The sequence below is a fragment of the Lepus europaeus genome, chromosome 16, assembly GCF_033115175.1.
Source record: "Lepus europaeus isolate LE1 chromosome 16, mLepTim1.pri, whole genome shotgun sequence".
NCBI lineage: Eukaryota > Metazoa > Chordata > Mammalia > Lagomorpha > Leporidae > Lepus > Lepus europaeus.
Window position 1 is genome coordinate 89,968,104 of NC_084842.1, and position 25,710 is coordinate 89,993,813.

At 64.6% G+C, this 25,710-nt stretch overlaps 3 protein-coding genes across 14 annotated transcripts in view; 2 read left to right on the forward strand and 1 right to left on the reverse strand.

Moving 5' to 3' along the window:
* Positions 1-12,905, forward strand: part of NOP14 (NOP14 nucleolar protein) — a 30,072-nt gene extending 17,167 nt beyond the window's left edge. The window contains exons 8-18 of the mRNA XM_062212753.1: positions 701-953; positions 2,397-2,527; positions 3,384-3,469; positions 4,856-4,991; positions 8,874-8,975; positions 9,223-9,376; positions 10,995-11,154; positions 11,432-11,579; positions 11,742-11,860; positions 12,103-12,258; positions 12,347-12,905. Of these exons, the coding sequence (XP_062068737.1) occupies positions 701-953; positions 2,397-2,527; positions 3,384-3,469; positions 4,856-4,991; positions 8,874-8,975; positions 9,223-9,376; positions 10,995-11,154; positions 11,432-11,579; positions 11,742-11,860; positions 12,103-12,258; positions 12,347-12,446 (1,545 nt within the window). The 3' untranslated portion in view covers positions 12,447-12,905. The remainder of the gene's footprint in view (positions 1-700; positions 954-2,396; positions 2,528-3,383; positions 3,470-4,855; positions 4,992-8,873; positions 8,976-9,222; positions 9,377-10,994; positions 11,155-11,431; positions 11,580-11,741; positions 11,861-12,102; positions 12,259-12,346) is intronic.
* A 325-nt stretch (positions 12,906-13,230) lies between these two features.
* Positions 13,231-16,023, forward strand: MFSD10 (major facilitator superfamily domain containing 10). Of its 3 annotated transcripts, XM_062213271.1 has the most exons (11): positions 13,231-13,670; positions 13,797-13,893; positions 13,985-14,088; positions 14,159-14,317; positions 14,385-14,546; positions 14,661-14,893; positions 15,013-15,121; positions 15,208-15,298; positions 15,379-15,426; positions 15,495-15,584; positions 15,664-15,867. In XM_062213271.1, exons 1-11 carry the CDS (start codon positions 13,497-13,499, stop codon positions 15,774-15,776), a joined length of 1,380 nt encoding a protein of 459 aa, XP_062069255.1. In that variant the 5' UTR covers positions 13,231-13,496; the 3' UTR covers positions 15,777-15,867. The 3 variants fall into 3 exon arrangements, with proteins under 3 accessions (XP_062069255.1, XP_062069253.1, XP_062069254.1); XM_062213269.1 differs by having other exon boundaries at positions 15,379-15,584; positions 15,664-15,847; XM_062213270.1 differs by lacking the exons at positions 15,013-15,121; positions 15,208-15,298 and having other exon boundaries at positions 15,664-16,023.
* Positions 15,901-25,710, reverse strand: part of ADD1 (adducin 1) — an 83,713-nt gene continuing 73,903 nt past the window's right edge. For 3 of the 10 annotated variants that reach the window (XM_062213261.1, XM_062213258.1, XM_062213259.1), the window contains exons 11-16: positions 25,079-25,180; positions 24,566-24,655; positions 23,864-23,941; positions 19,701-19,857; positions 17,853-17,951; positions 15,901-16,896 (exon numbers count right to left, since the gene is read on the reverse strand). In XM_062213261.1, the coding sequence (XP_062069245.1) occupies positions 16,583-16,896; positions 17,853-17,951; positions 19,701-19,857; positions 23,864-23,941; positions 24,566-24,655; positions 25,079-25,180 (840 nt within the window). In that variant the 3' untranslated portion in view covers positions 15,901-16,582. Of the gene's footprint in view, positions 16,897-17,508; positions 17,544-17,852; positions 17,952-19,700; positions 19,858-23,863; positions 23,942-24,565; positions 24,656-25,078; positions 25,181-25,710 lie in introns of those variants that run through there. The other 7 variants (XM_062213267.1, XM_062213265.1, XM_062213263.1 and 4 more) reach the window with 4 other exon arrangements.

The window sequence follows — 25,710 nt, forward strand, 5'->3', positions numbered from 1 at the left end:
TGTTTCCAGAGAAAAGAGGCCAAGACAGGAACCTGTGGTGCAGACAAAAACCCAAGGTCATCTGGGTAGCAGAAGGGGTTGCCCATGATGCAGCTGAAAAGCCAGAGAGCTACTGCCCTCCCCCATTGCCCACAGCCCCAAATCAGTGGTGGGGGCTGCGGGCCCTCAGGGTGGCCGCTGACCAGTGGTGGGGGCTGCGGGCCCTCAGGGTGATCTCTGACCAGTGGTGGGGGCTGTGGGCCCTCAGGGTGGCCGCTGACCAGTGGTGGGGGCTGTGGGCCCTCAGGGTGGCCGCTGACCAGTGGTGGGGGCTGCGGGCCCTCAGGGTGGCCGCTGACCAGTGGTGGGGGCTGCGGGCCCTCAGGGTGATCTCTGACCAGTGGTGGGGGCTGTGGGCCCTCAGGGTGGCCGCTGACCAGTGGTGGGGGCTGCGGGCCCTCAGGGTGGCCGCTGACCGCTGTCCTCACCTTGGATTCATGCTATTCCCTGGCAAAGCCTCGCCCTCATCCAGGCGTCTGAGAGCCTTTAGCTCCAGGGGCCAAGGGTGGCTTTGGTGGGGGTGGACAGGGAAGCCGAGAGCCATGGACAGAGTGCCCGCCTCTGTGTGCGCCTCGCAGAGGGCACAGAGCGCAAGGTGGTATGTGTAGGGTGTTGTCTCCCCCGGGGCCTGACACCCTGTGGTCCCTGGGTCTCTTCCTAGGATGGGAAGATGAACGTTGAGGACAATGTGCGGGAAGAGCAGAGTCCGGAAGCCAGCGGCACTGAGAGCGAGGAGGAGGAGGGGGCGGACTCCGAGGAGAGTGACGGCCCAGACAGCCACTCAGACCTGGAGTCCAACGCAGGGAGCGAGGGAGAGGAGAGGCCAGGGGACCAACAGCGGCAGACTCCTCAGAAAAGAGTGACCAGTGATGACCACGGAGCTGCTCCAGCTGAGCTGCCCTACACATTTGCAGGTAGGTGAACCACGGGTGAGCTCCGTGACCCGTGTGTGGGTGAGCTCCGTGACCCGTGTGTGGGTGAGCTCCACGGCCTGTGTGCGGGTGAGCTCCGTGACCCGTGTGCGGGTGAGCTCCGTGACCCGTGTGCGGGTGAGCTCCGTGACCCGTGTGCGGGTGAGCTCCGTGACCCGTATGCGGGGGAGCTCCCTGACCCGTGTGCGGGGGAGCTCCCTGACCCGTGTGAGGGCGAGCTCCCTGACCCGTGTGAGGGCGAGCTCCACGGCCCGTGTGCGGGCGAGCTCCACGGCCCGTGTGCGGGCGAGCTCCACGGCCCGTGTGCGGGCGAGCTCCACGGCCCGTGTGCGGGCGAGCTCCACGGCCCGTGTGCGGGTGAGCTCCGTGACCCGTGTGTGGGTGAGCTCCGTGACCCGTGTGCGGGTGAGCTCCGTGGCCCGTGTGCGGGTGAGCTCCCTGACCCGTATGCGGGGGAGCTCCGTGACCCGTGTGAGGGCGAGCTCCACGGCCCGTGTGTGGGTGAGCTCCGTGACCCGTGTGTGGGTGAGCTCCACGGCCCGTGTGTGGGTGAGCTCCGTGACCCGTGTGCGGGTGAGCTCCGTGACCCGTATGCGGGGGAGCTCCCTGACCCGTATGTGGGGGAGCTCCCTGACCCGTGTGCGGGTGAGCTCCACGGCCCGTGTGCGGGTGAGCTCCACGGCCCGTGTGCGGGTGAGCTCCGTGGCCCGTGTGCGGGTGAGCTCCGTGACCCGTGTGCGGGCGAGCTCCACGAGCTCCGTGATCAGGCCGTGGGCTTGCAGGGAGAGGGAGGGACACAGTGCTGTTCTTGATGTCAGCCACGCACGTCCTGGCACCAGTGCTCCCTGTGGTTCTGTGGGCCGTACCCAGATGGCAGGTATCTGGCGGTCAGCACGTTGTCCACAGGCGGGCTTCCCAGTTTGCTGGGCACATGCCGTCTCAGGTAGAGTGTAGCGTGGTGCTCTGATGCGTGCAGGACGATCCGCGACGGGAAGCAGTGCCGAGATGTCCTGTGATGGGGGATAAGTCCGTTCCTTCACACTGTGTTTAGTTTCTCTCTCTCTCAGCGGAAGTGTCGTTCTTGTCTTCAGTGTTGAGTGTGGAGTGCTTGTATGTGATTAGGTTTTCATTTATTGGAGCAGGGTGAGGGGGACAGGCAGTCAGACCGCAGCCTTCTCTGCTGGCTTACTCCCCAGCGCTGGGCCGGGCTGGGCCGGGCTGGGCCGGGCCTCAGTCCACATTGCGTTGAGGTGGCAGGGAGCCAGTGACTTGGTTTCTGTCACGTGGCAGTCTGCGAGGATCTGCGTGAGCAGACAGCTGGGATTGGGAGCAGGGGCCTGGAAGCAAACACAGGTCCTCGGACGTGGGACGTGGTTTCTTAACCGTTAGTCTGCACGCCTGCTCCCCCTTTTGTATTGTTGCTAGCTCCTGAGTCCTACGAGGCCCTGAGATCCTTGCTGGCGGGAAGGTCCATGGACGAGCAGTCTCTGGTGGTGGAGAGAATTCAGAAATGCAGCCATCCGAGTCTCGCAGAGGGCAACAAAGCCAAGCTCGAGGTATGCTGCAGCGTGCCGAGTGTGGGTGTTGCACAGCACTGGTGGGACTGGGGCCCTCCAGGCGGTGCAGGAACATGTGCTTCGCCCTGGCCCTGACGTCAGTGTGCTAACAGCTGGGGAGCACTCGGGCTGGGCAGGCGGGGGACACCTACTCTCACCCACCCCTGTCGTGGCCTTGTCCCGCCTGGTCATTCAGAATCACGGCGAGGGAGCCAGCGCTGGCAGAGCCACACAGTGGCAAGGATACAGCAGCGACGCCAGGATGGGTGACGACTCTCGGCAGGCGGCCCATGCGTTGACGGTGTCACCGCCGAGTCTTGGCAAGAATCAGGCCCTTCCATCAGTCATGAAGCTGCCAGACTCCAGCGACCTCCTTAGGCAGGACAGAGCGGCCGTCTTGACCACCCTGCAGCCTTTGCTTTGTCGGGATAGCAGACTCAGCTCAGGGAAGAGCGCGGAGGCGCCGAGACGGACGGCGTGTTAGCACCACGTCGTCTCGCTGTGCTGTGCCTGCAGAGCCCACCCTGAACGTGGACGCGGCTCTCCTGTCAGGACAGGGAGCCACCTCTGGGCCTGCCCAGACAGCTGCATCCCTGCTCCTCCCTCCTGTGCTCAGAGCCAAGGACGGGAGCTCTCCCACTGCCCCACCCCCCAGGCTGTCAGAGCGGTGACTGCACACACGCAGGGCCCAGCAGTGGCTTTGCTGGCATTCGGTGGGGCTGCCCCTGTCTGTGGCCCTGAGTGACCCCATCCCGCCCGGTTTTCACCAGAGTGAGGCGATGCGGAAGTTGTCCACCTGTGGGTTTGTTCTTGGTGCCCGGCGGTGAGCTCTCTCTTCCCATTCATGTCCCTGCAGAAACTGTTTGGCTTCCTTTTGGAATACGTGGGAGATCTGGCAACAAGCGACCCGCCGGACCTCAGAGTAATTGATAAGTTGGTTGTGTAAGTGCCAGTCTGGGGTGTGGAACCGGGTCCAATGGTTAATTGTGCTCCTGTTCAGAGGCATTGAGTTTTCTGTTCAGGTGGGCGGGCGACAGAACGAGGCGGGCAGGTGGCGCTGCAGAGCGTGTAGGAGGCCTCACAGCCTCACAGATGCGCTGTGGGACTTCGTTTTCTATCGTGCTGTTCAGTCACTCGACAGATGGGATTTTTTAGCTATTTCAATTTTATTTCAAAACCAGGAGCGTCCATTCACTGGTAAACCAAATGCCCCAGAGCAGCCAGGACCGGGCCAGGCTGAAGCCAGGAGCCTGTGTCCACTGCGGACGGCAGGGAGTCGGTGCGTCGGCAGGAAGCTGGCGCGGCTGCAGCACAGCCAGGACTCAGCCAGGCGCTCCGGCGGCTAGTGTCCCGGGGGTCCCACCGTGCCGACTCCCAGGACTTGAGATTGGTTTGTAGTCTGCAGTGCGAGTTTGGCTTCCTCATCAGTACACCTGTGTTTCATTCTCGGCCTGGGTGGGCAAGAAGCGTGGGAAGCGTGCGGTGGAGCCCCCGCTCCCCCGCTGCTGCAGGAGCCCCTGCAGGTCTGAGCCTGGGGGTCTGGATGCTCTGAGCTCCCTGCTAGGGTTCCTCCATGTGCTGCAGGCCGGCCGCCGTGCGGCTCTGGCACTGGCCGCACTAGACAGAAGGCTGGGACTCCCTGGTGGCTGGAGGAACACCAGCGGAGCCAAGTTCTGGGGTGTGAGCTGTGCTGGCACCTAGGGGCCCACCCTGGGGCAGCTTCTGGCCCTGAGCTGTGTGACCCGGGCTCTCCAGACAGCTTGTGTTTGTACAGAAAGATGCTCGTGGTGGACTGCTGGGAAGTTAGGAAACAGCAAGCCGAGTGTAGGGTTTTACAAGTCACTGTTAGAAAAACATTCTGGGTTCCACCAGGAAGGCCACAGAGAGTACTCCGTGGCAAAGAAGAGGTCAGCAGGTGACTCCGCAGCGTCCTAGAGTACCCCCAAAGCTGGTTGGGAGTCAGTGGGTCCACCCGCGCTGCCGTGCACAGAGCAGGGGCCAGCCAGCTTCCACTCGCTCCACGGTAGGGGTTAGCCGTGTGTGACGAGCTTGGGTGGCCACAGTAGACGTGGCCTTCCTTCGTGGGCTCCCTTGTCCGGTCTAAGGGTAGTGTGTGGCTTTGTTTGATCTGGGATGTTAACTCCTGAGGGTAGCTGAGTCCTTAAGGGCCGGGGTCACGCGTCTTAATGAGTTGTCTGCAGGAAGAGGAACTGGGGCCCGGTGAAGCCCGTGTCGGGCAGCATGGTGCTCTCTTCGACAGGAAGACGGTGTCAGGGTTTTCTCTCTTTGTTGTCCGGTCACTCTGCTGCGTGTGTCTCTGCTCACCAGGCAGCTGTATAACCTCTGCCAGATGTTTCCCGAAGCTGCCAGCAGCGCCGTGCAGTTTGTCCTCCGGGACGCCATGCACGAGCTGGAAGAAACGCTGGAGACCAGAGGCCGGGCGGCGTTTCCAGGGCTGGACGTGGTGAGTGGGGCACGCCCAGTCCAGGGCTGGACGTGGTGAGCGGGGGCACGCCCAGTCCAGGGCTGGACGTGGTGAGCGGGGCACGCCCAGTCCAGGGCTGGACGTGGTGAGCGGGGCACGCCCAGTCCAGGGCTGGACGTGGTGAGCGGGGCACGCCCAGTCCAGGGCTGGACGTGGTGAGCGGGGGCACGCCCAGTCCAGGGCTGGACGTGGTGAGCGGGGCACGCCCAGTCCAGGGCTGGACGTGGTGAGCGGGGCACGCCCAGTCCAGGGCTGGACGTGGTGAGCGGGGGCACGCCCAGTCCAGGGCTGGACGTGGTGAGCGGGGGCACGCCCAGTCCAGGGCTGGACGTGGTGAGCGGGGCACGCCCAGTCCAGGGCTGGACGTGGTGAGCGGGGGCACGCCCAGTCCAGGGCTGGACGTGGTGAGCGGGGGCACGCCCAGTCCAGGGCTGGACTTGGTGAGCAGGGGCACGCCCAGTCCAAGCACTGCCTTACTCACCGTAGAGCAGGTTCCGCCTGACATCGCTGGAAGTGGGGGTGCAGACGGAGACGGGCGAGGAGGCACGGTCGCCCCAGTAGAATGACTCCTGTGACCCTCTGTGACCGGGCCGGCTCAGGTCTTGCCGCAGACGTTTCCAGGAAACAGTCTGTGTTTTACCAAGGACCCAAGGCTGTGGGGTGGTTTCACTTGGTCCCCAGTTCTGTGTTCATTCAGACGTTGAGAGGTGTGTTGGCTGTTCTGTGAGCTTCCTGCACGCTTCCATTTTCTGGTGGGGGTTTGTGTTAATGGTTTCAGTAGACTCCCTCTAAAGTCCTGAGCTAGCGTCTGTACACCAAGGCAACTGCTTCTGTCTCTCTTCAAATTAGGCCTGGCAGGTTACCAAAGACAAGTTGATGAAAGAGGGGCTGGCACTATGGCCTAGTGGGTAAAGCTGCTACCAGCATCCCGTGTGGAGAAACAGATTTTCCATCCACTGGTTCACTCCTCAGACGGCCACAACCGACAGGGCTGGGCCAGGCTGGAGCCAGGAGCCAGGAGCTGCTTCTAGGTCTCATGAGTGGGTGCTGGGTTGGAAATGGAGCAGCAAGGAGTCAGGGGGTGCTGACGTGCAATGCCGGCAATGCAGGAACGCCAGTCCCAGCAGGACTTTTTTTTTTTTTCCCAAAGATTTATTTTATTTGTTTGAAAGACAGAGTTACACAGAAAGCTAGAGACAGAGAGAGAGTCTTCCATTTGCTGGTTCACTCCAAAGATGGCCACAGTGGCTGGAGCTGTGCCGATCCAAAGCCAGGAGCCAGGAGCTTCTTCTGGGTCTCCCTCCCACAGGCAGTGTAGGGACCCAAGCACTTGGGCCATCTTCATGCACTGCTTTCCCAGGCTACAGCAAAGAGCTGGATCAGAAGTGGAGCAGCCGGGACTAGAACCAGTGCCCATATGGGATGCTGGCGCTGCAGGCCAGGGCTGTGCCACAGCTCCAGCCCCAACCAGCAGGACTTTGATGTATAAATACCAGGCTGCCGCTCGAGCCCATGTCCTTCTCACGTGACTGCTGTCACCTCTTCTGTACCTCGCTTCAGTGCTGTGCTGCTCTCTCGGGGCACACTGTCTACTGCTGCCAGGGTGAAGAGCAGTGGATGCGGTTGGGGTGGGCCGAGACCTGCTTCCTGGGGACCCTTACCCAGGAAGGAGGAAATGGGGCGACCAGCGTGTGTCTGGTCAAAGTGACGGGATTCTGGGGGCTCGCAGGATCTGTTGGTGCCTCTGATTAGAGAAGGTTCCGGAGAGTCTGCGGACCCCAGGTGCTAGGAGGGTCTGCCTGGTCCCGTCTGTCCAGCAGCTGCGTGGGCCTCCTATGAGAGCGGCCTGTGGCCATGCCAGAGGGTGTTACTTCTGACCCTCACCTCAGTGCCACTGCCGTTTGAGACAGGCAGCCCACGAGCGTGCCAGGACAGGAGCCTGGGAAATCGCAGACAAGGTAGCTGGATGTCATGGAGTGGGCGCAGTTCCCGAGACAACATGCTTGTCCTTAGATGTGGTTTTGTTTATTTTTTTTTTAAGATTTATTTATTTATTTGAAAGGCAGAATTACAGAAAGAAAGGGAGAGAGAGCCCTTTCATCGGCTGGTTCACTCCCCCAAATGACCACAACAGCCACGCTGGGCCGGGCCTAAGCCAGGAGCTCCCAGAGTTGCACTGATCCTGTCTGAGCTTGGCCATGGACATCCGTGGCAGTGGAGAAAGGCCCCGTCTGACAGGCAGCTGCCAGGTGGCCCTAGGTGTGGCAGGACCAGAGTGGAGATGACTGTAGATCTTACGTTAGTTCTCAGTGAGCAGTTTGACTCTGTTTTGTTGAAACAGTTTGTGTGATGTTTCTGGGTAAATATTTTTTCTAGCATCTAAAAAATAGTGTGTTTTGGGGTCGGCACCATGGTACAATAGGTTAATCCTCTGCCTGCGGTGCCGACACCCCATATGGGCGCCGGTTCTAGTCCCGGCTGCTCCTCTTCCGATCCAGCTCTCTGCTGTGGCCTGGGAAAGCAGTGGAAGATGGCCCAAGTGCTTGGGCCCCTGCACCCACTTGGGAGACTGGGAAGAGGCTCCTGGCTCCTGGCTTCGGATCAGCGCAGCTCTGGCCGTTGCAGCCATCTGGGGAGTGAACCAGTGGATGGAAGACCTCTCTCTCTGTTTCTCCCTCTCACTGTCTATAACTCTACCTCTCAAATAAATAAATAAAATCTTTAAAAAAATTTTAAAAAATAATGTGTTTTGAGTGCTCAGAGCAGCAGCAGGCCAGGGACATGTGACATTTTTTCTCACCTGGGACTGCAGGGTGCAAGCTTAGTACTCCCACGATGTGGATGAGAAGACCGGACCGTGGGCAGCTAGCCCTGATGCCACTGGAGGGCCGGCTCCGGTGCTCTGCGGCGCTGCACACGCTTGCTGGTTTCATGTGTGGAGGAAAGTTGTTCCCATCACAGGTGGCTTGGGTCCAGGAGTAAAAAGGGTTGTGCTTCGTAATATGGGAAGGTGAGGCCTAGCCCGAGAGCAGACGCTGCTGTGAGCGCTGGGACACCCATGAGGTCAGAGCCAGTGTTGAGAAGACTGACGTGTAGCAGTATTCCCAGCGGGCTTGTGAGGTGCAAGTGCAGCACAGGCTCGGAGCAGAACTGATGGTGTTGGGTGCCCTCCGCAGGCCGTGACTGTGGGCCCCTGGTGTGCAGAGGGCTGGGGGCCCTGGGGCCACAGGGGACGTGGGTCTGTGGGTGCCACCGTTCCACTAGCAATTCCATAATCTGTTTGGCTTAAAGATTTATTTTACTTACTTGAAAGAACTATAGAGGAGGGCAGGGAGGAGGTGGAGAAAGAAATCTTCCACCCTCTGATTCAGTCCCCAGATGGCCACAATGGCTGGGGCTGGACCGGGCTGAAGCCAGACGTTTCACCCAGGTCTCCTGCTTGGGTGCTGGGGCCCAAGGACTTGAGCCATGTTCTATGTTTTCCCAGGCATGTTATTAGGGAGCCAGATCGGAAGTAGAGCAGCTGGGACTTGAACCTGTGTCCCTATGGGATGGCATTGTTACAGGCAGCAGCTTAACCCATTAAGCCACAGCGCCGGCCCCCAAAACTAGCAGAGAGCTTCTCTCTAGTGGTTCACTCTCCAGCAGTCAGAGCTGGCCCAGGCCGAACTCAGAAGCTAGGCACTCTGTCCAGGTCTCTGTGGTGGGGAGAGGGACCAATTACTTAGTCATCAGAGCCGCCACTCGGCTCTGCGGGAGCGGAGCTGACATGGACCCAGGCTCCGGTGTGGGGTGCAGGGAAACAGGCCTCCGAGCCGTCTGATCTGTTTGCCGTCCTTAACCGGTGCACTCTCTGCCCAGCTCGTCTACTTGAAGATCGCTGGGCTGCTCTTTCCCACCTCTGACTTCTGGCACCCCGTGGTGACGCCCGCCCTGGTGTGCATGAGCCAGCTGCTCACCAAGGTGCGTGTCCTCAGAGCCGCCCGCACGTGACGCAGCTGTGGGAGGGGCTTGCAGACTGGCCGCAGGGGCAGGCACGAGGGGAGGCTGGGGCGCTCAGGCTGGGGGCTGTGCCGGAGTGCTCCCAGCCCCTCCTTGCCTGCTGCTGTGAGGGGCAGGGACCCTCTGGCAGGGAGGCTTGTGGGAGGCCAGGGGGTTGCCTGGCGGAGTTGTCCGTGTCGTGTTCCTGAGGGACCGTCCCGTCCTGCAGTGCCCCGTGCTGTGCCTCCGTGACGTGGTGAAGGGCCTGTTTGTGTGCAGCCTGTTCCTGGACTACGTGTCTCTGTCTCAGAGGTTCATCCCTGAGCTCCTCAACTTCCTCCTGGGCATTCTCTACACGGCGACCCCAAACAGACCAAGCCAAGGTGAGCTCTCTGAGGGCGCTTTGAGACTTGAAGGCCCTGAAGTCCTGCCATCCTGCCAGCCAGCGGTTCCCTGCTGTGTCCATACACTGCTGGGAGCCTGGAGCCCACACCCAAGACTTGGACACAAAAATAGATAAAATGTGTCCGTTCTTTAAGAGTCACTTACTTGAGACAGTTACAGGGAGAGACAGAGAGGCCTTCTGTCTGCCAGTTCCCCAGGTGGCCTCAACAGCCGGAGCCAGCCGATCAGAGCCAGGAGCTTCTTCCAGGTCTCCCACGCGGGTGCAGGGGCCCCAGCACTTGGCCATGTTCCTCTGTTTTCCCAGGCCACAGCAGGGAGCTGGATTGGACGTGGAGGAGCCGGGATCTGAACCCGGCGCCCATGTGGGATGCTGGCGCCATAGGCGGATGCTTAAGCTAGTACGCCAGAGCACCGGCCCCTGTCCATCTTTATATTGCTATGTTGAAATAATATTGTTTTGGGTAAAAGAAAATACATGGTTCCCCTTTTCCATTGCCTTTTTTTTTTTTAGTTTTTTTTTTGACAGAGTGGACAGTGAGAGAGAGAGACAGAGAGAAAGGTCTTCCTTTTGCCGTTGGTTCACCCTCCAATGGCCGCCGCGGTTGGCGCACTGCGGCCAGCGCACCGCGCTGATCTGATGGCAGGGGCCAGGTGTTTATCCTGGTCTCCCATGGGGTGCAGGGCCCAAGTACTTGGGCCATCTTCCACTACACTCCCTGGCCACAGCAGAGAGCTGGCCTGGAAGAGGGGCAACCGGGACAGAATCCGGCACCCCAGCCGGGACTAGAACCCGGTGTGCCGGCGCCGCAAGGCGGAGGATTAGCCTATTGAGCCGCGGCGCCGGCCATCCATTGCCTTTTTTAATGTGACAAGTTCTGGGTCAGTCCCAGCCCCGCGGACAGCACCGCCGTGGGAGTTTTAGCCTTGGCTGATTTTCTTGGTTCCTGTCCTCACCTTGTGCCTGTATTGCTTGGGGAGCTCCCTAAGTGCTGAGGACCTCCTGGGTGGTCCTCACAGCTCGCTGCCTCCCCCTGGGGCCATGGATGCTGCTTGGTCTCTGTCCCCAGCCCCTCTGTAGTTGCCTTTCCAGCCTCCTTTGGCGTGGCCGGACCAGGGTCGGGCTGAGGCTGGGAGCGTGGTGGTGCTCCATGTCGCTGTGTCTGGAGGTTTGGAGGAGCTGGCCAGTTCCCACAGCTCAGTCCTGCTCGGCGGCCTGTCCCTCGGCCTCCTCAGGACATGGCTCTCCTGCACGCACCTCCCTTACTCCGACTGCTGGGGACCAGGCCCAGCTGCCCAGCGCGACTGACCGCGTCAGGGAGGCCTGATGTGTGCAAGTGCTGGGCTTGGGGCAGTGGTGGGCACCTGGCCGGGTGGGCAGGCACTCTTGTTCCTCTGTGGGGGTGCTTGCTCAGTTCCTGCACATGCGCTGGGCCCCTGCTGGTCGGCTAACGTTGAAACAGGCATCCCCAGGGGACGTGGTGACAAGAAACCCTCCCATGCCTGTTAAAAAGCGAGCTGGGTGGAGGGTCAGCAGTGCGGAGCCCACGCCGCACCCAGTAACGCCCAGGTCTCTGCCCTGTCGCACTTGGGATTCAGGTTACACCCTGGTGCACCCTTTCAGAGCACTCGGGAAGAACTCCGAATTGCTCTTGGTGTCTGACCAGAAGGACGTGGCCACGTGGCAGAGGGGGAGCCTCCCCCTGCGTTGGGCGAGCGGGCTGAGAGCCCAGACTGAGGCCGAGGCCAACCACACCAGGTGCGTGCACACCCCGGGCTCCCGGAACCCCAGGACCCCCCGCTGGAAGCGTCCTCACTTGAGCTGGCTTCCCAGGTTCAAGCTCCCCGGGGCAGGCTGGAACAGTGGTTGGCGTTCCCAGGGGAGAGCCGAGCTGATGCCCCGGCATGACCCCAGGCTGCCTCCCCTCAGGGGAGCGCGCTGACCTGACGGGAGCTGCTGGCGCCGGGCACGGCCACTGGGTTCCTGGGGCTGGGGGGCTTCGCCGGCGAGCAGCCATCTCCCGTCCGCCCTGCAGGCTGTCCTGCCTGGCTGTGTGCCTGGCCCTGCTGAAGCACACCGTGCTCCTGTACCGCGCGCTGCCCGCCTTCCACGCCGTCTCCAGGCCCCTCGCGGCCCTCCTCACGCAGCACCTGGCCAGCTGCAGCCACCCCCGTGAGCTCCAGGTGAGCCTTCCCGGTGCCGTGAGCGGGGACGCGGCCTGGGGCCGCCTTGTCCGTGAGGTGGAGGCTTGAAGCCTTAGGCCACCATCTTGGCAAAATCAAACGGAAATGGTAACAGTGGGTGACCACTGTGGACGGGACTGTCCCACCTGCCCCGCCCTGCAGGAGCTGTGTGGGAGCCTGCTGTCGGAGCTGGAGACGCGTGCGCAGCTGTACCGCCCGCTGACCTGCGAGAGGGCCAAGCCCGTGCCCCTGAAGCTGTTCACCCCCCGCCTGGTCAAAGTGTGAGTGTGGATACGAGCTGGCCCGGCACGGGCCGCAGTGGGGGACGGACCAGGGGACGGGCCCTGCCCTGCCTCAGGCTGCTCTGTGACCACAGCGGGCGCGGGCCGCAGTGGGGGACGGACCAGGGACGGGCCCTGCCCTGCCTCAGGCCGCTCTGTGACCACAGCGGGCGCGGGCCGCAGTGGGGGACGGACCAGGGACGGGCCCTGCCCTGCCCTGCCTCAGGCCGCTCTCCCTGCAGCCTGGAGTTCGGGAGGACGCAGGGCAGCAGCAGGGCAGAGCGCGAGCGCCGGCGGCTGATCCACAAGCACAGGCGGGAGTTCAAAGGCGCCGTGCGGGAGATCCGCAAGGACAACCAGTTCCTGGCCCGCATGCAGCTGTCGGAGACGCTGGAGCGGTGAGTGCGGGCGCCGCGGTGACTGGGTGACTGGGTGGCGGCCGGCCCGGGCGGGGGTGCGGAGTGGACACGCGCTGCGCTCTCGCAGGGACGCGGAGAGGAAGCGCAAAGTGAAGCAGCTACTGGGCAGCCTGGCCGCGCAGGAGGGCGAGTGGAAGGCGCTGAAGAGGAAGAGGCTCCAGAGATAGACCCCTGCCCGCCCGCCCCCACGGGCTGTCAATTATACCTGTGAAACAGACCGCGTGTCACCTGAGGTGTTGATTTATGGGCCACGCGCCACTGGCCGGTAGGGCGGGCGCCCTGGGGTGCGCTGGGCCTGGGAGCGGCTGTGGCCTGGGACAGAACCACGCCCTGAGTCCTGCGGGGACTGAGCCGCCCTGGGGGAGGAGCTGGAGAAGCCCCCCACCCAGGGGATCCCCGGATGTCCAGCACGCTCGGAGCCCTCGGCCCCCAGGTGTCCGCCAAGCGAGCACCAGCGAGCCATGACGGCTGAGCCGGCCGGGCCTCCGCCCTTGGGCGGCCTCGGGGAGATGGACTGACCGTGGGGGGGCATCTCCGTCCTGGAACCTGTGGGTCTGGACACTGGCGATGCCGCGGCCACGGCCGGAACTCGGGTGGGCAGCTTGGCTCCGACAGGAACGGGCCGGGCCGCAGTGGGCCAGGTGTGTCTGCTGCCCAGAGGACCGGGGGCTGAGGCTCCGGCCACATGGCAGAAGGGACGAGGCCGCCTGCAGGTGCAGAGCGTGTGCCTCGCGCCCGCCAGGGGGCGCCCCCTCCGCCCAGCGCCCGCCGGAAGCCGCGGCTGCCCGCTGCCTGGCCGGGGACAGTTGCGCCACGATAACGGCCAACAAACTGCGGCCGCCGCCTTCCCGCCGCGCAGGGCCCGCGGGGGCGCGCGAGAGACAGGCATGCGCGCCTCCGGGCCTGCCGCGTCACTTCCGGGGCGCGGTCAGCATCGGCCCCGCCCCGAGGTCCGTTCCTTGTTCTTCCGGAGCGCGGGGCCCGCGGGGAGGGGTGGGGGCGCGCATCGCGACCCCTCAGGGAGCTGCTCCGGGGTTGCAGGGGGCGAGGTGTCCGGACCGCGCGCCCCCGCCGCTCCTTTGCGTGGCGCTGTTGCGGGTGCGGGCCTGGCCGCGCGCCCTCCCTGACCCCTTGGTTCATTGCTCCCGCGGCGGGACCCAGGGCCCAGCGCCCCCGGGGAGGCGCCCCCCAGCCAGGCCCGGGCCGGAGCGGCCGCCATGGGGTGGGGGGGAGACGAGGGCTGCACCCCGCGCCCGCCCATCCGTCCGCAGCCCGCGTCCACGCGCCGCGTGCTCGCCGTGGTGTTCGTCGGCCTGCTGCTGGACCTCCTGGCCTTCACCCTGCTGCTGCCCCTGCTGCCCCGGCTGCTGGAGAGCCACGGCCGTGCCCATGTGAGTGCGTGCGGGGCGGCCCCCGCGCCCACTGCCCTCTCCCCAGGACCCCCGCTCCCGGCCCCCGCCCACTGCCCTCTCCCCAGGACCCCCGCTCCCGGCCCCCGCCCACTGCCCTCTCCCCAGGACCCGCTGTACGGCGCGTGGCAGCGCGGGGTGGACTGGTTCGCCGCGGCCATCGGGATGCCGGCCGAGAAGCGGTACCACGGCGTCCTGTTCGGAGGTGAGGCCCCGTGTCCTGGGGGGGGGGGGAGCGGCTGGCCTGGGCCCCGCGCGCCGCAGCCCCTGACCCCTGACGGCGGCTCCGCCCGCAGGAGTGATCGGCTCGGCCTTCTCCGTCCTGCAGTTCCTCTCGGCGCCGCTGACCGGGGCCGCCTCTGACTGCCTGGGGAGGCGCCCGCTGATGCTGCTGTCCCTGGTGCGTGCGGCGGGCGCGGGCGGCTCGCGGGGCAGCCGGGCAGGGGCTGAGGGCTGCCACTGCCCCACAGGCCGGCGTGGCCACCTCGTACGCGGTGTGGGCCGGCTCCCGGAGCTTCGCGGCCTTCCTGGCCTCCAGGGTGGTCGGCGGCGCGAGCAAGGGGAACGTGAGCCTCTCCACGGCCATCGTCGCTGACCTGGGCTCGCCTCGGGCCCGCAGCCAAGGCATGGTGAGTCCCGGGCGGGGGGCGGCCCAGGCCGGGCCCCCTGCTCTGCTCAGGTGCCTGCCTCCCCCAGGCGGTCATCGGGGTGGCCTTTTCCCTGGCCTTCACACTGGGCCCCCTGCTGGGCGCCTGCCTGCCCATGACGACAGCGCCCTGGCTCGGCCTGCTCTTGGCCCTGGTGGACCTGCTGTTCCTCTTCTGCTTCCTGCCGGAGACGCTGCCCCCGGAGAAGCGGGTAGGGCCAGGGACGGGCTCGGAGGCTGGGGTCCACGGGGCTGGACGCGGGGGCCCGTCGGGCGCCCTGTGCTGCTGGCCGCGAGGCCCTGCAGGCCCTCCCTGCTCCCCGCAGGCTCCATCCATCGCACTGGGCTTCCGAGCCGCCGCCGACCTGCTCAGCCCCCTGGCCCTGCTGCGCTTCTCGGCCGTAGCCCGTGGCGGTGAGGAGCCCCCCAAGCTGGGCCCCGCCGCGGGCCTCGACACCCTGCGACGCCTGGGCCTGGTCTACTTCCTCTACCTCTTCCTGTTCTCGGGCCTCGAGTTCACACTCAGCTTCCTGGTGCACCAGCGCTTCCAGTTCAGCAGGTGTGGCCCCGGCGGGGACGCCCTGCCGCCTCCCCGCCCCGCACCTGGCCCCCCGGCCCCCGCCCGAGCCGCAGCGGTCAGGGGCCTGCAGGGCTGCGGCGCTAACCCTCCCCTCCCAGCCTGCAGCAGGGCAAGATGTTTTTCTTCATCGGCCTCACCATGGCCGCCATCCAGGGCACCTACGCCCGGCGGATCGGCCCCGGCCGGGAAGTGGCCGCCGTGAAGCGGGTAGGGGCTCCCTCTGAGGGGGGTTGGGCCGGCAGCGCCCCCAGCCCTGTGGTGGGGTGGTCCTGAGGCTGGCCGTGCCCCCACAGGCCATCCTGCTGCTGCTGCCGGCCTTCCTCCTCGTCGGCTGGGGGCGCTCGCTGCCCGTGCTGGGCCTGGGGCTGCTGCTCTACTCCTTCGGTGAGCGGCCCTGCGGGGGCTGGGCTGGGACGCCCCACCGCCTCCCCCTGGGCTGACCCCCATGTCCGCTTTCCCACCAGCCGCGGCCGTCGTGGTGCCCTGCCTGTCCTCTGCGGTGGCCGGCTATGGTGAGAGCCCTCCCCTCCGGGCAGGCGGTCATGGGCGGCGGCGGCCGCTGACCTCGTGTCTCCCTCAGGCTCGCCAGCACAGAAGGGCACGGTCATGGGCACACTGCGGAGCCTGGGCGCCCTGGCCAGGGCAGTGGGACCCCTGGCGGCGGCCTCAGGTGAGGGCCTCTGGACAGCCCCCGGGGACATGGAGGAGGCCGGGCGGGGCAGTGGGGCAGCACCGGCCTCTCTCCGCAGTGTACTGGCTGGCCGGGGCCCAGGTCTGCTTCTCCGTCTGCTCGGGCCTCTTCCTGCTGCCCGTCGTGCTCCTGTGCAAGCTGAGCCACCCGGCGCGGCCCAAGGCCGAGTAGCTGAGCCGCGCAGCCGGAGCCTGGACGGCACCCCCACCCGCCCCTGCACCCACCATGTCCGCCCCGGGGTGGCGCCCCACAGGGCGTCTGCCTGCTGCCCCAGGCACCACCTGGAGCTCCTAGGTGCAGACCAGGAAACAGTAAAGAATTTATTTGTGAGTAAAACATGTTACATGAAGGACGGACGCACAGGCCCGTGTCCGTCTACGCAGCTGTATCTCCTGTATCTCGTGTTGTAATACAAAGAATTAACTACAAAAGTGGAAATTAAAAGTCATTGCATACGTGGGGTCCAAGGGAGAGGGCGAGTCCACGGGCGGGGACAGGGGGGTCTAACCCACGGTGGCAGCCAGCAAGGCCCTCGCCTGGGTGCTGAGCTGCGGGGACCCAGGCCCACCTGGCACAAGCGCTGCCAGCCCCTTTCCAGAGGCGTGTCTGATGACAACTCAGCGGGCAACCTGCAGGCTGCCAGACAGAAGCTAAACCCACCCCGGCCGGCCCTGTCCCAGAAAGGGAGGCCAACGCCGCCGCCCCCCCCCCCCCCCCGCAGGCCCCGCAGGCTCCTGGCTCAGGGTGGGGGGGTGACTGGTCAGACCATGCATAGCGTTGTGCTGGGGACACGGAGGCCCAGCGTCCAGCCCCAGCCAAGACAGCCGTGGTGCCCAGGGCCTCGGGCGGGCATGCGAGTTCACGGGACCCAGGCTCTGGGCGGGAGTGGGGGGCGGTGAGCAGCGAGCGCAGTGGAGGCCGGGAGTGACAGGCACTGAGACGCGGGGGGGAATGCGGGAGTGGGAGTGGGTGCGAGCTCAGGGCTCCCCCTTCTTCTTGCCCTTCTTCAGGAAGGAGGGCGTGCGGAACTTCTTCTTCTTCTTGGAGGGCGACTTGCCCGGGGACCCGTCACTGCCCGGCTCCCCGGGAGCCGCGTCCTCCGCCGCGGGGGCTGGGGCGGCCTCCGGCTTGGTCTCGGCAGGGAGCTGGGGGGGGCCTGGGGGGCCACGGGCTTCCTCCTCCTCCTCTTCCTCCAGCGCGGCGGAGGGCTCGTCAGGGGACGGGTCGGGGAGCGCAGGCTTGAGGGGGGCGGCCTCGCTGTCTCCTCCGGAAGCCAGCTCCTGGGGGGGGTCTGGGGGTGGGGCAGAGACCTTGACCTGGGGCCCTGGGACTGCTGGAGGGCGGGGCGCGGCCGGGCACAGAGGACCCGCCGAGGCTACCTGGCACTGCACCACATGCCAGACGGGGCCTTGCTTGGGGGTCAGGGGTCCTCAAACTGCACCTACACTTGAGTGCGCACCACCAGCCCTGCCCTGAGGCCCGGCTGTCCGAGCCGAGCACCTGCACAGTGTAAACCTGAACCTGCGCACAACAGGACGCCCTGGAAGGAAGCACCTGGGCTGCCTGCCACGGGGGGGCCCCAGGGGGGCCCCGGGCCTTCTGTGCTGACCGGGGACACCAGGGCTCCCTCTGCCAAGTGTGCGCCTTTCTGGGGGACTGGTATGGGACCAGATGTCGTCTTTAGCAGTCCCAGCACCACTCCTCTGCCCACCTCACGCAAGCAGTGCCAGCGTGAAGCAGGTGGCGGACAGCTCTGTCTGGCAGAGCCCCTCCCCAGGCCGGGCGGCCCTCCCCCACGCGGAGCCCCGCTAGAAGGCGGCGGGCTGGGCCTGAGGACGGCCTCTGCGCGTCGACAACACGGACGGACACAGCGGCAGGTGAGCGAAGCGTGGCGCGGTACTTACTAGGGCAGCAGGTACTCTCTAGCACGTCCACCTCCTGCTCGCAAGGCAGCCACAGGGAGAGAAGAGCACAGGAGAGGTCTGTGCAGTCGTCACAGCCACGGGCACAGAGGAGGCCGAGCCACGGTCGTGGACACAGACAGGGAGGGGAGCCACGGGACACACACGGCCACACCACAGACAGGCGCGCTCCCACAGGGCGCTCAGCAGGGCGGGACGGTGTGCAAGCGACAGGTGACACCAACAGCCCATCCCCGGAGTCCGCCCAGGAAAGAACGGGGCAGCCCGGCTGTGACCGAAGGGCCCACGGCAGTGTCCTCCCGCGGGGCGCCATGAGCCCACTCACCTTCTTCAAGCTTGACAGGGGTGCTGGGGGGGGTGTGGGGGGCTTCGTGCTGGTCCGGAGGACGCGTTTCTTCCTGCTCTCTGGTCTCGTCCAGGTTCTCTGTGGACGCACACAGCGAGAGCAAAGTGGTGAGAGCCCTCACCCTCCATGGTGGCAGCCCCACCCCGCTGCTGGCCTCCCCACACCTCTCTGAAGCACCAAGGGGCCGTCGTGGGGGGTGTCTGTTCCCATCCCTGCATCTTCCAGAGCCAGGCGAGCCCCTCCCTGGGTGCCTGGTCCCCTCAGCCCCTCGGCCCTCACCCTCCCGGGATGTGGCCTGGGCATTAGAATGGCTGTGACGGCATAGGTAGGGCGTTCTCTCGCCAATTCACACTCGGCGACCGTGTGCCTGCGTGGCTGACGAGGACTGCAGGCGTGCGGTGACCCGCCAACACCGTCCCCAGTCCCAGGCTGTGACAGTCTAGCAGCAGCAGGTCCCGCGGTTTTACAGACGAGCCTGCCATCCACTGCTTTCCCGCCAGGCCTCCCGCGCTCTGCTGCTGCCCAGGGTGTCTCAAGCCCAGGCCCTGTGATGGGCAGTGGGCAGCCCAAGCAGTGCTGTAGCCACTGGGCCAGACGCCCACCCTGGTCTATGTGAGTACTCTGATGCGAGCCCCTCGAAGGTCACCAGGGCCTCTGACCCCTAACGGGCAGTGCTGAGCTGCCTGCCACCTTGCTGGGGCCTGAGGCCGGCATGGCCTTAGGGGACATCTGGCTTGGCATGGCCATGGTGATGTTAGATAAACATCCACGGGCCTTGGGCAGGAAACACGTTCCCCACTCCCGCAGCAGCCAAGGGCCCGTCTGGGGGAGGGCAGGGGTCTCCGGGCGAAGCCCTGGCAGAGCAGTCCGGGCAGCTCCTCTGCCCCCTGCTCAGGGAACAGCTAACAAAACAAACCAGTCTCCCGGATCCTCCGGAGTCCAAAGGGCAGACTGCAGAGGGACGAGCTCAGGTGAGCAGGGCCAGCACCCGAACTCCCACCCTAGCCATCGGGGGCCTGCACACTGCACTGGTCTAGAACAAGACCACAAAGTAGTTACGTGGGGGCAGGTCCCAGACCCACAGGGAGGCCACCCAGGTGTGACCCTCCCACCAGGTGCTCTGCCTTGGTCTTGCTGGGCTCCTGGGGGTGGGGCTCAAGGAGCATGCCTTGGCGAGATCTGAGTGGGTTTGCATCCACTTTTAACCCTCAAGTCTGAAACCATCTGCTCCGTGGGGTCGGGAAGGGAGGTGGCCCCCGCAAAGGCCCCTGCATGGCGTGGTTCGGGAGTGTGTCAGAGCCCTCCACTCACTGAGCCACAGAGGCCACGGGCCAGCACAGCGGGGCGTGTGCCTGGCCCCAATCCAGGCTCCGCCTCACACGGCCTTGTTCTCGGGGCACGCCGGCCTCTGCTGCTGCAGCTGCCGGCACAGGGCCACCTCGCGGGGCACCTGTGGGGAGGAGCCACGTGCACGCACAGCACACGCGACATGGCGCCCAGCAAAGGCGTGTGGGCATCCGTGGAGGCCTCCTCCCCTGAAACTGGCAGAAATGCTACACACACAGAACCCACAAATGCCTGGCTTTCCCCGGCACTCTTCCACAGCTCTGAGCCCTGTGGAAGTTCTCACTCCGCGTGGACAGAAGCCCACTGGGATGGCCAGCACCCTCACGGCCCGCTCTGCCCCACGCCCAGCTCACAGCCTCAGGTGCCTCCAGGCCCCGCGATGGCCCCGCCTGTCATCCCAACATCCTGTCCGGCCAGGGCCAGCCCCAGGTGCGATGCTCTCCCCCCACCTCCCGAGTCCCGGCCGCCCCCACGCCTCACCTCCAGATCCCTTCTGCTTGCGTTCCACCTCGCGGCGGTACTCCTCCAGCTCTCGGTCCGTGAGCGCGTTGAAGGGGTTGGGGCCCGTGGTGCTCACGATGACGTGGGGCTGGTACTCCTTCTCAATGATGGCCTTGGAGGCCGTCACCAGCTCCCCCTGGGGACGAGAAGGTGGCCCGGTCTGCGGCAGCCTGGCCGGCGGGGCTCTCCCTGGTCCCAGGCAGGCTGCAGGCAGGGGTGGGAGCATCCCAGGAGCAGGCAGGGGTGGGAGCGTCCAGGAGCAGGCAGACGCCTGAGGCTGCGCCATGGGGGCAGGGCCTGGCTCACCTGCAGCCTGCAGGGTACAGGACGCTACAGAACAAACATGGCTGGAGGAGGGACCCAGGGGACAGGCCCAGAACAGCGCCCATGTCCAGGCAGAGGCCCCTCTGCTGGTGCTGGTTAGAAAGAGCCCCCACAGCCTGCACACTCAGGGCACACGCAGTTCGCCTCCAATTGGGCCCTGGAGTGCGTCCCAAACACCAGTGTTTGTCTGAGGAACGTGGAAAACAAAGCGGAGAGCGAAGCACAGAGGCAGCTCACAGGCCGTGCCCAAGGAGGGGCAGTCGGGCTGTGGCAGGCGCAGGCGGCACGGTGGGCACGGCGTGCCACGCAGGCTGGGAGGGACGTCGCCTGCCTGGCCGGGGTCGGGGGGCAGCAAAGGACCCCAAATGCTCTGGGGTTCCCCTCTGAGAAGGTAACCGGAAGTCACACCACGTACATTACTGAACGATGGTTAACAACACCACCAGGGAATCCAGAACCACAGGGAGGCCCGGCCCGGCGAGGCTGAGCACCAGAGGAGGCCAGCCGAGGTGGGGGGGGGGGGTGCTCGGTGCCCGGCAGCGGCCCTGCCTCAGCCAGCCGGGAGATTCCGTCCTTGTCTGCTGCTGTCAGCTCTGAGGCCCGACACAGGCCTCGGGCCGCCCGTGTGCCAGAGGAGCCCTTGGGCTGCCAGGTGCCGTCCGGTGGCGGCGTTCTGCACCTGCAGATCTCACTGCCGGTTACAGGAGGGACGGGCGCTCCGGAGGAAATGTCTCCACTCACCCCAGCAGAGTGCTCAAAGCTCGAGGGATGGAATACCCAGAACGCGCTCCCCGGAGCCCTGTCCCAGATCTGATGCCCCCAACGACCTGCAGGGCCCTTCCCAGCCGCCTCCAGACCAGCCTGACGAGAGTCAGGCCCAGAGGGAGGCTGCAGAAATGGGCTCCTCGTGGAGCTGCCCGGAAGGGCTGCGCCCTCCAGCAGGCCACTTCCCCAAGGCCTCCAAGCAGAGGCCCAGTCCAGGCTCCTGCCCTTGGCTGAGGAGGACGAGGGCTCCCCCCGGCTGCTGCGCCCGCCTTCCCCGTCTGTGAGCAGCACGCACACGGATCTGAGCGCACCCAAGGTGCCGGGCTGACACAGGGAAGCCCTGCCTGCACAAGCGGACGGCACCGACCTTGCCTGGGCTCTGGGCAGCCTCACGTCCTCGTCCCTAACTGCTCAGTCAGTGACAGGGCAGACGGTGACCGACGCAGGCCCCGTGCTCCAGTGTGAACTGAGGCCCCCCTCCCCCGCTGGAAGGCTGTGAATGGCCATTGTGGGGCAAGGGCAAGTGCAGGGCAAAGGGAAGCCTTCCAGAATGCCCCCACCCCCATGTTCATGACGAAGAGGAGGTCCCCACGCGTGGTCAGCCAGCAGTGCCACGCTCCACGTGAAAGGCAGTGGAGGCCAGCCATGGAGTCAAAGCAGGATCCTGCCACAACAATGAGCCACGGTGGGCACATCACAGAGGGGCCAGGGGTCAGCACAGCCCAGCATTCCACTCACGGCCCCCGGGGCAAGGCTCACGCAGACAGGGCCAGAGAGGGGGACCGACATCTACCACAGGTGAGGCCCCAGGGGATGGGCACGCACGCTCGCATCTCAACCCTGCCGGGAACAAGCACGCCAAGGGTCCCTGGATCATGAACCGGCCCAGAGGGCACCCCTGCACGGAGCAACGCAGACGCTGCCCGTGACACCCAGGGCTGCCCACACGCCAGGTGATGAGCTGACGGGATCACAAAGGTTGTGGCCAAAGTGGCAGCAGCTGAAAGAAGGCTGTACTTCCTCCCTGCTCAGAGGTTCCTCCACGAATGACAGCCGGAAACAGACTAAGGACAGGGAACGACGGGACTCACTGGACTAAACAAAAACACACAAAACACTGTTGGAAGTATTGACAGCTCAGACTAAGTGGAAGCCGCGATTCCACACAGGCAGGGCACCTGCTGGCTCTCTCTGGCAGCTGGCCCACCCCTAGATGCCCACAGCCCACTGGAGGTGTAGGGCCAGCTCCTAGAAACACCCTGTGAGCGCAGGGCAGGCACCGGAGCTGAGACTGCGCCGCGCGGTTAGCAGCTGTCCGAGCAGCAGGAACGCACTGGGCAGGTTTCTCACCCTGGCTGTGCCACACCACACAGATCTTCCCCGGCTACACACGCAGGCAGGCGTGCACATGGTCAGGTCACAATTGTGGGTTTCAAAACTTTCGGGGCAGGGACCGTGTGGTGGCCCAGTGAATAAAGCCACCGCCTGTGACGCCGGCATCCCCTACGGGTGCAGGCTCGCAACCCGGCTGCTCCACTTCTGAGCCAGCTCCCTGCTAATGCGTCTGGGAAGGCAGTGCAGGATGGCCCAGTGCTTGGGCCCTGCACCCCATGGGAGACCCAGACAAAGCTCCTGGCTCCTGGCTCCAGCTTGGCCCTGCCCTGGCTGTTCTGGCCATTTGGAGAGTGAACCACCAGATGGAACGTCTGTCTCTCCTTCTATCTCTATAACTCTGCCTTTTAAATACATAAATACATTTTTTAAAAAATTTCCTAAGTCTTTTCCACCTGCAAAATTTAAAATTTTATCTGTAGGTTTATTTTTAATTTTTATTTGAGAGGCAGAGAGATGGACGGAGAGAGACAGAGGGCCGGCACTGCAGATCAATAGGCTAACCCTCCGCCTGCAGCGCAAGCACACCAGGTTCTAGTCCCAGTCGGGGCGCCGGATTCTGTCCCGGTTGCCCCTCCTCCAGGCCAGCTCTCTGCTGCGGCCCTGGAGTGCAGTGGAGGATGGCCCAGGTCCTTGGGCCCTGCACCTTAATGGGAGACCAGGAGAAGCACCTGGCTCCTGGCTTCGGATCAGCGCGGTACGCCGGCCACAGCACACCGGCTGCGGCGGCCACTGGAAGGTGAACCAACAGCAAAGGAAGACCTTTCTCTCTGTCTCTCTCTCACTGTCCACTCTGCCTGTCAAAAAAAAGAGAGACAGAGAAAACTGGTTCATTCCCCCAGCGTCCCCAACAGCTGGGGCGAGGCTGGGGCCAACATCGGGAGCAAGAAATTCAATCCAGGTCCCCAGTGTGTGTTGCACAGACCCAGTGATCGGAGCCGTCACCATCGCCTCCCAGGGGTGCACCAGCAGGCAGGAGGAGACCACGCTCACACGCTTCCATACCGGGCGCAAGCACCGCAAGCAGCATCCCCACACCTCGGGGAAGGGACCTCTGGCTGCCGAGGTCGGAGCTGAGCAAGGCAGGGAGGCGGCTGCGCGGGAGGCCACTGCCCCAGGCGGCTCCCAGGAGGCATCTCCGACTCAGGGCTGAGACAGAGAGGACTCCATCTGCTGCTCTCCTCCCCTAATGGCCACAACAGCTGGGACTGGGCCAGGCTGGAGCAGGAGCCCGCAGCTCCATCCTGGTCTCCCACGTGGGGAGCACTCCTTCCTGGGTGCACAGCAGGGAGCTGGGTGGGAAGCGAAGCAGCCAGGACTCTAAGTGGTGCCTGTAGGGGACGCTGGCGCTGCAGGCGGCAGTCTAAGCTGCTGCGCCACCACGCTGGTCCCAGCCGTCTGCACTTCCCGGGAAACTGGAACCCCAACATGTGAGGACTTGGGGACGCGGCCCCTCCTCGGCACAGTCACTTCCCAGCAACCACGGAGAATGCGCAGACCTAAGTTGTCACAGAACCCTCTGCACAGCCTCAGAACAGCTTACAGATCCACTCAAGCTGCACAGGTGACTCAGAGGACGCCTAGGAGAGGAGCGGGGGAGGGGGGCAGCCGGGGAGGGGGCGGCAGCACAGGGCCTCGGGTCCCCAGGGTGGTGTGAGTACCTTTCTAACAGACAGAGGTCTAGCGGGACTAAAAGTGTGCCCTTCGAGAGTCTCCGTACAGTCAGAGAGGGGCGCGTCCTGCAACAGTAAACCGAGTCGTCAGAGCACACCCGGCCCGGCCTCGGGACCCCAGCCAAGGGCACAGGCCGGAGCCGGCTAGAGCATGCAGCAGCACCCCGTGCACACGCCGGACGGGAGACCAGGACTGGCCACGCCAGACAGCGCGACAGCAGTCGCCTGCCCTGGCAGTCTGCTTTGAAAGCAGGAGGTGGCTTGTCAATGTTCAGAGGGAATCACTCACACAGTTACCTTCCTGTGCCACTAGGTACAGTCCTCTATGGAAACGCGGCTACACGTGGACCACACGTAGCAGGACAGGGGGTCACAGAGCCCACCCCCACGAGCGCGCCACACAGCACCCTGCTCCAACCAGGGGTGCTCTCGGCCCCAAAGCTGGTGGCACCAGTGCCACCCTCCCGAGTACATGCACTCCGAGGAGGCCGGAGGACGCCACGGCCCTCAGCGCGCTTATGTCCGGTCCAGAGCCCAGGGGACACGGCAGGGCCACTTCTCATCAGGAGAGTAACAGCGGCCAAGAATACTTACCCCGCGAGGTCATTCTCTCCACACTTAAGAGTAATTTTGGAGCAGATGGTCAGAGACTCACTGCCCACCACTGTCAGAGACACTCTGAACTCTCACCTGGACAAGGCTCCTGTCCATCACTACACCACACAAGACCTGGGACTGAGGGCCAGCCGTCTTAATGTCCTGTAAGTTCTGCTCTCGGATCTGCGACGGGAACAAAGAGAGACACACTGAGCTGCACAGAGAAGCCACAGCACGTACCAGGGCCCCAAGCCCCAAGCAAGCTGCACTCCTGCTCTGGCCAGGGACCCCCAAGGCTGCGGAAGCGACTGGTCCAACCTGCTGGGCAGGCAGCCGGGCTGGGATGGAGGGCCCACTTCCCAGAGCCGAGGGATGGCCTCAGCAAGGCGCTCGGCAGACAGACACTCACGCCGTGTGCCCTGTGCCCAGCACTGACAGCGCTGGCGGGGCTCCACACACTGCTCACAGCTCTCCGAAGGAACCCTGACCTGGGGCCAGCTGTCTGCCCCTGCCGGACACCAGCTCTGCAGCCGTGGGCCTACGGCGGGTGACAGCGCCTCCCGACCCCACCCAGCTCTACCACCGGGGGAAGGTCGCAGCACGTACCTTGTTCCTCATCTCTTGGACCTCTTTGGGGTTTGTGTTCAACGGAACAAACAGGTTAGGGACGGCAGAGGTGGAGGTTCTATGTCCATCCTCTTTAGTCCACTGAAACATCAAGAACAGTTGGAACGTCAGGGTGATGGCAGGCGCAACAGCACCCACTCTCAGCTCACGTCTGGTCATGCACTGAACGTCACGGAGAGGACTGAACCAATGACACGTCTGGGTCACTCGGCAGAGCTGCCGTGGGAGCGGGACGCGGCCACACAGAATCCAGAACATGGTGGCAGTCAGAGCCGTGGTCACGGGAAAGGTCACCTAGAAGGCCCCAGTGAGATCCGGGGCCCTCGGACCGGCCAGGCAAGGCCCCGCAGGCCCACTGGTTCACCCTCTGAGAGTCCTCCAACACCCAAGCCAGCTTGAAGCGTGAGATGGCAGGGCCATGAGAAGCAGTGACGCCGCTCCCCAGGGCAGGGAGGGAGGCCGGAGTGGGCATTAAAACAAATGGCGGCATCGGAATGCACCAGCGCGTCTATTTCAACTCAGGAAGATCACCGTCCGCACGACTAGGACACACAAGTCTGGTGATGCCACGTATCTTACACGCTTAACACCGAGTGCTAGGAAAACACCCC

Coding starts and splice junctions, on each gene's coding strand:
- MFSD10 (XM_062213270.1), top strand. CDS start 13,497: ATGGGGTGGGGGGGAGACGAGGGCTGCACCCCGCGCCCGCCCATCCGT. Junction 13,671..13,796: donor AGAGCCACGGCCGTGCCCAT/GTGAGTGCGTGC, acceptor CCCTCTCCCCAG/GACCCGCTGTACGGCGCGTG. Junction 14,547..14,660: donor CGCTGCCCCCGGAGAAGCGG/GTAGGGCCAGGG, acceptor TGCTCCCCGCAG/GCTCCATCCATCGCACTGGG.